Source organism: Mirounga leonina, unplaced genomic scaffold, assembly GCF_011800145.1.
Source record: "Mirounga leonina isolate KUSES-001 unplaced genomic scaffold, KU_Mleo_1.0 Mir_173, whole genome shotgun sequence".
Taxonomy (NCBI): domain Eukaryota; kingdom Metazoa; phylum Chordata; class Mammalia; order Carnivora; family Phocidae; genus Mirounga; species Mirounga leonina.
This window is the reverse complement of record NW_023270447.1, coordinates 79,201,882-79,211,426: the sequence shown is the minus strand read 5'-3', so window position 1 is coordinate 79,211,426 and position 9,545 is coordinate 79,201,882. Positions and strand designations below refer to the sequence as shown.

Below are 9,545 nucleotides of genomic sequence, written 5' to 3'. Positions count from 1 at the left end.
TGTAAGATAGGAATGATGGAAAAAATGTTAAAGGTATTGGCATATTACCTACCTCTTGTTTTCATGTAATTTCCTGGTTAATTATACCCAAAAGACGTGATTAAAACATACATCCATTTACTAAGATTTACATTGGACCAGGCTTCCTTTAATTAAGTCCATGTGAATGTAGAATCTATATTGAATGCTTTTATCATATTACTAAGAAAAAGTCTCCACATTTTTTTTTTTTGCAATGGTAGCTCTTCCTTCTCATTCTGTAGGTTAAGAAGTTGACAGTCTCTCTCCCAGTACCTTCTGAGATTTACCAAAGCTAGTTTGTAGGTGGGCCTGGGTGGCTCAGTCGGTTAAACGACTGCCTTCGGCTCGGGTCATGGTCCCAGGGTCCTGGGATCGAGCCCCGCATCAGGATCCCTTCTCGGCGGGAAGCCTGCTTCTCCTTCTCCCACTCCCCCTGCTTGTGTTCCCTCTCTCGCTGTGTCTCTCTCTGTCAAATAAAGAAATAAAATCTTTAAAAAAAAAAAAAAAAAAGAATACATGAAACACTGTAAATGAACTCAGTAAGTCACTAACAGAACTGAAGCCACTGGTCCATGCCAGAAGTTGCTGGGATTACCTCTTGAGTTTCCTGTTTTCCTTTCTGTAACATGGAAGTAAAATTTAGGTGTTCTGCTCCTTCAGAATGCCTGGAAGGGAGAAAAACCCAAACATTCCTTTATATCAACATAAGTAAGGTACATGTCTTTGATGATGGGGATTTTCACTGAAGAGTTCAGTGACCCTTTTGTCTTTTCCTTTACATGATTCTGAAGCAAGGACAGTTTTGTCCTTACCTGAACTTTGTGAAGTTAACACAATGTCAGAGTTGGAAAGGATCTCAGATGATTTGGTCGAAACTTCTTACCTTATGCTGGAGCACCTGATGTACAATATAGCCACCAGGTGACTGTTCGGGTTATCTTTTTAAAAGTGGTATCGTAAAACAGAGAAACCAACCAAAATTCTCCAACTTTTGACCCCAGAAGAGTACGGAATTCTTAGCCCAGGTACCCAACACCCAAAATAAGAAATTATTACCTGCCAAATAGCTTAATAGAAAATAGAATTAGGTCTGTGGGGTTTATCAATCCTTTGGCAGTGCTGTATTTTTTTTCCTAACCCAAGGATATATGTGGACATTAAACATAAAAAACTGGAATCCATGATCTTAAAAACAAGGACCTTAGTAAAATGCAAAATGATTTTTTTTAAACCTCTTACTCATTAAATAACCAGGTTCAATAGGTCTAGAAACATCATTTGCCATCCATATAAAGAATTCAAAAGCAAATAAACTGGAGCTTGTGTTTAAAAGGAAGATGGGGGCATGCTGCTGGCTCAGTGAGCAGAGCATGCAACTCTTGATCTTGGGATTGTGAGATCAAGCCCCACACTGGGTGTAGAGATTACTCAAAATCTTAAAAAAAAAAAAATTTTTTTTTTTAAGATTTTATTTATTTATTTGACAGAGAGAGACACAGCGAGAGAGGGAACACAAGCAAGGGGGAGTGGGAGAGGGAGAAGCAGGCTTCCCGTGGAGCAGAGAGCCCGATATGGGACTCGATCCCAGGACCCTGGGACCATGACTTGAGCTGAAGGCAGTTGCTTAACAACTGAGCCACCCAGGCGCCCCCAAAATTTTTAAATTAAAGAAATAAAATAAAAAGGAAAATGGATGGCAGCATTGAAAGGAGTAGAAAAGACTCAAGTGAATGCAACTTCGCTACTTCTAAGGATATACTAGAAATTTTTAAATAGAAGCTACAGTTCAGCAGCTTTAAAATTTCATGTTTATTCATATTTTTCAAAATATATGTACATAAAAAAAGGAAGATTTACAACAGGAAAGATTGCCTTACATGCAACACAGATTCCAATGAGCTCATGACGGGATCACACATGATTATGGATCTACTTCAAGCCAATCTTCTCCAGTCCAGTTCGCAGCCACACACCGCGAGGCTGCAGATAAGATCCCAGGAGACAATCCAAGTGGAATGAATCAAACAAATGTCTTTTGCCTCTGGCAGCACTCAAAGGGGCCAGAAGGTGTACACCAAAAAGTTTAAGACAATTAAAATGTCAAGTGCCACAGGGAGGGTAAATGATAACCGGAAATCAGTTAATTCCCAAGTAGAAAGCTAGTACTATTGAACACAACTGCACGATACTAAAACAAATACAAATGAGGGTTGGGTAGTCGGGCTTCATTTGCTTTTTTTTTCTTTGCTTTTTTTTTTTTTTTTAAATATCCCAAAAAGGAAGCCACTTGTTTGATATCAAAAGTGCTGTGGAAAGAAAGGAGGGGGAAAAAAACCCACAGATGAATCTGGAATTTAGTTTATTTTAGCAAATTGTATGTTTTTCCACCTTAACATTTCTACATTAAGCAATGATGTAACTCTCCAACATTTCCTTATAAAAAAGGCAAACTGGAAATGACAACTCATGCTCCAAATATTAAAAAATATATTTAAACATTTGATCAAGAAGATTTTATGTTTTGGTTTTTGGTAACATGGGTGACACCAGAAATCACAAATTCAATATATTCCTGTATTTCCCCTTCAGTCAAAAATCAAGTATGTGGAGGGAATTTGTGCTTGCGGTTGAAGGAACACAATGCCCTGGGCCAGTGAAAAATACCTGGAAATTGACCAATGTGAAAGTAGCCCAAAGGAGTCACAGGTTTTCAGAACTTCATGAAATCATAATGTTTTTTGGCTTATTCCCAAAGCTGTCTCTGTATTTATATAATTGGAGAGAGAAGGTTAGTGGAGTAGTTTCATAAATAAGATTAATTATTATAGCTTTAACTGGAGTCTCCAGGCAGAAAGCTTTACAATTCAGTCAGTGCTATATACTGCCTCTTTTTTATTTCCAGCACCTGACCAGCATCCTATTCTTGATGCTTTCTACAAATATAAAAATCTTTGCAACTGTTTAGATAAAGCTGGAAGGGAAAAAAAAAAAAAAAGCCAAAGCTGACCATAAAAGAGGGTTGGGGTGGAGGGAGAAAAAATGACAAGTGTAGATTATACAGTTCAGGAAAATCCAGAGTTATAGCAGAAATTAAAATGACTGAGGGAAGGGGCAGGCACCAAGAACAGCACCTAAAGCTAACAAATGCCTAAATTGGTTTATTTATATTCCCTCCCCACAATGTTCATAGGGGAGGGAAAAAAATGTAATTTTAAAAGCATCAAAACTAAAACAAATGCACACTGACCTTAGAAAATAAGATTCTGAATTTTATCATGATACCCTTTTTTTTTCCTATAAAATTTACTTTTTTGCTTTGAAAGATTTCTTCATGTTGGATTTGCCCTTGCCGGGCAATTTCACTTCCTTTCTCACACTGGCTGCAGGCTTCTTTGAAGAGCCACTACTAGGTTTCTTGATGACTGAGGATGAGGGTCTGGCTTTCTTGGCAGGAGTTTTGGCCTTGGGAGGGGCTTTCTTGGGCAGGGGCCTCGCTTTCCCCCGCTGGGCAGCTGGGACTTTAGGTGCAGGCTTGGACCCTCTCTGCTTCACGGATGCAGCCTTCACAGATGACTTCGCTGGGGTTTTCTTCTGCAACCTGTGAGAACCAAAGAACAAAGGCCATCACTTAGTACTTGAGAGATTCACTTTGACAGGATGACCAGATATTTTGCCACAAAAGATCTAGCACAGATAAAAAGTCACCTATGTGGGGCGCCTGGGTGGCTCAGTTGGTTGAGCGACTGCCTTCGGCTCAGGTCATGATCCTGGAGTCCCAGGATCGAGTCCCGCATTGGGCTCCCTGCTCGGCAGGGAGTCTGCTTCTCCCTCTGACCCTCCTCCCTCTCATGCTCTCTGTCTCTCATTCTCTCTCTCTCTCAAATAGATAAATAAAATCTTTAAAAAAAAAAAAAAGTCACCTATGTAAAGGATAGGAATGTGATTATTTTTAACTAGAGCCTTTACTAAAATTGTATAAAAATTCAACCGATTCAATGAAGTCTATACATAATTCATGTTGTTTTTACTAAGAAAAAGTGGGATTATTTTTCTTTGAATAACCAACAAACTATGGATATACATACAGTATTTACCAAACAGTAAATTACATATTCACAGGGCTTCCTAAGTTCAAAGTCCCTGAATTTTCAAGAAGACAAGTTCAAATGCTACACAAAGAACTTTCTGAGAGGGATCTTGAATTAAGTCGCTATTATTATTACTGCCATTTTTAGCTCTAAGGTAGAAAGGCCTCCCACAAATCCATACCTCCTTTTAGGTGGAGGCTCTTCATCGTCAGAGTCTTCTTCTGAGGAGTCATCCTCCTCTTCATCCTCATCTCTTGAATCATCTAGCTCTTTCTTTGGAAATAGAACTCCTGGGCTATGAAAGAAAGAAGGAAAGAAAAATTAGGTAAAATCACGTCAAAGAGAAGTTCCACACAGGACAAGGGAGAAATGTGAACCTAGGTGCTCTTCCCTGGACATTCCACTTCTTCCTGCCCTTCCAAATGCTATGTTACAAGTATCAGGTTACAGTTTAACTTATTCTGAACACACAAAGTTATAACAAATCTATAAAAGTCCTAGGCCATACCTCATTCCCTTCCTGCTACCATTTAATAAAACTGATTCTTAATCATTGACTTACTGAACAATTATTTAAGCTCCTGATGTGTGTCCAGCACTGTATTTGCCACTGAATATATATATAGCACTGAATTGTCTATAAGGCAGCAAACAGATTGCATAGCAGTATACATTTTTTGCCCTAATAATATTGGCAAAAGACCTCGAAATAATATAAAGGGGCGAATCTCTTCAAAGTTTTAGAGAAATTCAGCAAGGATTTTCTAATTTTCTTTGCCCTTACTGATAGAAATATTGATCACATTGATTAATAATTGCTTAAATTATAACATTTTATTTTTATTTATTTATTTAAGATTTTATTTATTTATTTGACAGAGAGAGAGACACAGCAAGAGAGGGAACACAAGCAGGGGGAATGGGAGAGGGAGAAGCAGGCTTCCCGCCGAGCAGAGAGCCTGATGTGGGGCTCGATCCCAGGACCCCGGGATCATGACCTGAGCCGAAGGCAGACATTTAACGACTGAGCCACCCAGGTGCCCCAAATTATAACATTTTATATGCTTGACTTTAAGATTTTAATGTTTGAAAAATTCAAATAATATGCAACCAAGCAACACCTACCTAGACTTGTGCACAAGGTACAATATAAGAAACTACACTATACTCTTGCTAAAACAGGGTTTTAGTGGTACATGTCATGGCACTTTACTAGAAATGAAAGTATAAGGCCATTGCATGGGTACACAGGACAATGCTGGGCCCATAGGAGGTGCTCAATGTATTTTTTAGTGCAATAATAAATATAGATAAAAAAAAGTTTTCAAGGAAATGGCCCTGTCTCTATAGTATGGAGAAGGCAAATTAGGATTCTTGGAAGCAGCCAATGCAATGCTCTCCTTCCTTGAATGATGGCCAATTTTTTTAAAAAGATTATTTATTTGAGAGAGAGAGAGAGAGTGAGAGTAAGAGAGAGCATGAGCAGGGGGAGAGGCAGATGGAGAGGGAGAAGCAGACTCCCCGCTGCGCAGGGAGCCTGACACATGACTCAATCCCAGGACCCTGAGATCATGACCTGAGCCGAAGGCAGATGCTCAACCAACTGAGCCATCCAGGTACCCCGAATGATGGACAATTAAAACATACCTAACTCTCTAATAGTCTTCTTGTCATTATCATTTACTTAATAAAGAAGGAATGAACATAAAAATAGCCAAGGATCTCAAAGAATTCAATGCTTGATTTTAGGATTGGATGGCTAACAGTAAGCTCTGGCAGGATAGCCAAAATCCCCCCATTCTTACATGAAAAGCTTTTACTCTAACACAATACTGCCTTAGTAGGGGCACCTGGGTGGCTCAGTCAGTTAAGTATCCAACTCTTGGCTTTGGCTCAGGTCATGATCTTGGGGGTCATGAGACCGGGCCCTGAGTCGGGGTCCATGCTCAGTGTGGGAGTCTGCTTGAGATTCTCTCTCCCTCTCCCCCTCCTGCTCATGCTCTCTAAAATAAATAAATAAACCTTAAAAAAAAAAAAACCACCCCAAAAAACCAATATTGCCTTAAGTAGTCTTTATTTTCAAGTAGAACAGTAATAAGTTAATAAATTAAGCCCAAGCCTGTAACCTAGAATCAGATTTTAAATTTACAATGACCAACACTTCACATTATGGGCTAGGTGCTTACCTGGGATAATAGGGAAAACAGAGCTGGAAGGTGCCACTAAATCCTTTGCCAGAGATCTGTTCCATCCACCCATTCTTTTCACATTTCTGCAGAGTTTTCTTCAGCAAATGCACTGAACAAAAAATTCAGAAATGAAGAAAGTTGTTTATTCAATTTGATAATTCCCTCAACTACAATCAGTTATACATCAATTTACTGTCCTGTCAAAATACTAGTTGACGGGCGCCTGGGTGGCTCAGTTGGTTGGGCGACTGCCTTCGGCTCAGGTCATGATCCTGGAGTCCCGGGATCGAGTCCCGCATCGGGCTCCCTGCTCAGCAGGGAGTCTGCTTCTCCCTCTGACCCTCACCCCTCTCATGCTCTCTCTCTCATTCTCTCTCTCAAATAAATAAATAAAATCTTTAAAAAAAAAAAATACTAGTTGACATGTGCTAAGGGAATTCTCTGTGGTCAAAAGGATTAATAATTCACTTAATTAAGTGCCCATAAATTTGAAAATGTTAAATTGTCACAGCAAGAGACTTTAGAGACCACTAAGTCAAGTTCCTCATTTCACAGAAAGGAAAACAGGAGCCCAGAGTGGTGACTTGCCTTACAGTGGCACAAAAATGATTAACAGCCAACTTAAAACTAAATCTTTCATCTCCATTCAAACATCCACTGAATACCCATTTGTACTAGGAAAATCATCTAGGAGAATATTGATAAAGATCAACAAATAACAGAACAATACCGTGGACTCTAAGGGCCTCACTGATTCTCACCTTTCATACAAAGACACATCGAAACTACATTTTATGGTGATTCAGTGTCCAAAAAATAGCTGCAATATCAGTGAAACAGAAAAGGTTAATAACCAACTTCATCTTCTCTTGTAATACTCAACCAAAAGGGAAAATCATGAAATGGTCTACAAGGGTCAGTATACACAGTAAACACAATATGTATCTTAAGGAAGGAAGGAAAGATAAAAAAAAGTCACACACAGCAGTTTTCAAAGTAACGTATGAAAAAAATGACCAGAGAGCATTCTTCCTTAACATTAAAAAAATGCATCCTACATATATGCTAAAGGTCACTATTAAGATGTCAAAATTACTTTTAATTAAAATGATACGGTCTAGTTTGCACTTTGTTACTTACTTATTTTCCACATTCCTTGCCCTACACCACTATGCCTAAGCTAGTAGCTCACGGAGAAAATACCCAGCCTCCCTCAGTCGTATGTGACAGTGCTGCAAGGGTGAGGCTTTTCATCTCCAATCACGACCTGACAGAGTAAATACACTTTACTGAAAAAAAGTAAATACACTTTACTGTTTCAGGGCTTAAGGCAATGAGAAATAACATAAGTCGTATTTAAAAACACCAGCTTGGTTTCAAGGTGGAATCAGATGTTTTAGTAAACATTCAGAAAGGCAAAAAGATACTATATTTGAGAGGTGTTCTGAATCAAGGATTTATCTAAATTACAACAAAAACAAATATGAGAAAAACCTTTACAGCAAAGTAAAATCAAATCCTGATCTTCAATAAACATTGTAAATTAAGGAGAAGACTTGATCATTTGTTTTTCTTTTTGTAAATAATAAATTTGTAAAGTTGTTGTTCCCTCTTGGTTTTCACAGTCGATACTTAATGCTTTGTCATTAACAGCATAAGCTCTAAAATTTTTCACAAGATAATTCCCCTGATCCTAGTTAATGCACACAACTCTGAGTCTTACTTTGATAGTTAGAATTGGTCCCTGGGTGGTTCTCGAGGACATACTTCTTCAGAGCAGTGGTGGAGCAGGTCTTCGGCTCATTCATGGCAGCAATGGCAGACAAGATTGCATATTCCATCAGGCTTCCACCAAGCAGGGGTTTCTCCCCTGATTTCTTCAGCTGTTTTCCAAGGAGGAAGAGAAAAGCATCAAGACAACACTCTCCCAAAGCAGGTCAAGACAAGACTCCTCTGCACCAGGTGGGTCGGAGTTCCTGCATTAGCACAGATATGTTTTACAATAAATTGTCAGGTTAGGGACTTTCTCTTCCCACTCATCAGGTATTCAATCTGACTGAGGAGTCCCAACCCTCCTCTGGATATTTCCTCCTTCCATTTACCCCTCCATCCAACCTAAAACAGCAACAGCTACCCTAACTCAAACAGAGTAACAGCTCTACCCCAATAAGCAAGTTAACTTGTTAAGCAAGTTATGCCCCAATAAATAAGATACTTTTGAGAATACTTCCTTTCTCTCAATCTGAAAAATGCAGTAGTTAAAAAAATAATAAAAAACCTTTTTGATCCTGTAAGGAAAATAGTAAAGGAGAAGTTTAATAAATACTTAGGGTATCATACAACAGAAAATTACATAGCATATTCCGAGGACAAAAGGATGGGGAACAAAGATCAGCACCAATAAGCAAAAAGGGCAAAAGAACAAACTCAGGTATGGTCTACAACAGAGATTCTCAAAGAGTGGTCTACAAACCCTATGGGGTTCCTGAGACTCTTTCAGAGGATCTGCAAGGTCAAAACTATTTTCATAATAATACTAAGACGTGATGTGCCTTTTTCACTGTGGTGACATTTGCACTGATGGTATAAAAGCAACAGTGGGTAAAACTGTTGCCACCTTACCATAAATCAGAGGAGACACAAAAATGTACCAACAATTACTGTATTCTTTATTGCTATGCACTTCTGGTTTAAAAAAAAAAAAGTCAATTTCACTTAGGAATGCCCTTGATGAAGTAGCAAAAATTATTTTATTAAATCTCAACCCCAGTGCATGTCTTTTTGTTATTTTATGGGATGAGATGGGAAGAACACATAAAGCATGTCAGCTGCATAAGGAAGTATGATGGTGGTCTCAAGGAAAAGCACCCCCAGTGATTGAGTTGTGAGCTGAACTAGCTGCATTATTCATGGAACACCCTTTTTTATTTGATGGAATAACTAAGAGATAAACTACAGTTATTTAGGACTTGGGCATCTGGTAGACATTTTCTTGAAAATGTATTAAATAATCCTCTCCCTTCAAGGAAAACTAACAGTATTTGCTACCAAGCATAAAAAGCAATTTTTTAAGAAAAATTTTAAATCACAACACTTGTATTTACACCATGGTGAGCCTGGTAATTTCCTAGTACTTAAATATTGTTCTGATGAGGTCAGCGGGTAATATGTTACTTTTGTTATTGTTTGATGAAATGTGATAATATTTTAATAACCTGCATAATTCAGTGAACCACTATTTTCCAAA

The 9,545-nt window shown here is 38.5% G+C and overlaps 1 protein-coding gene across 11 annotated transcripts in view; it reads right to left on the bottom strand.

The window, feature by feature from the left end:
• Positions 1–1,810: 1,810 nt before the first annotated feature.
• Positions 1,811–9,545, bottom strand: part of HP1BP3 (heterochromatin protein 1 binding protein 3) — a 37,469-nt gene continuing 29,734 nt past the window's right edge. For all 11 annotated transcript variants that reach the window (XM_035019592.1, XM_035019598.1, XM_035019600.1 and 8 more), the window contains 4 exons: positions 8,022–8,181; positions 6,296–6,407; positions 4,291–4,404; positions 1,811–3,619 (listed from right to left, as the gene is read on the bottom strand). In XM_035019592.1, the coding sequence (XP_034875483.1) occupies positions 3,325–3,619; positions 4,291–4,404; positions 6,296–6,407; positions 8,022–8,181 (681 nt within the window). In that variant the 3' untranslated portion in view covers positions 1,811–3,324. The remainder of the gene's footprint in view (positions 3,620–4,290; positions 4,405–6,295; positions 6,408–8,021; positions 8,182–9,545) is intronic.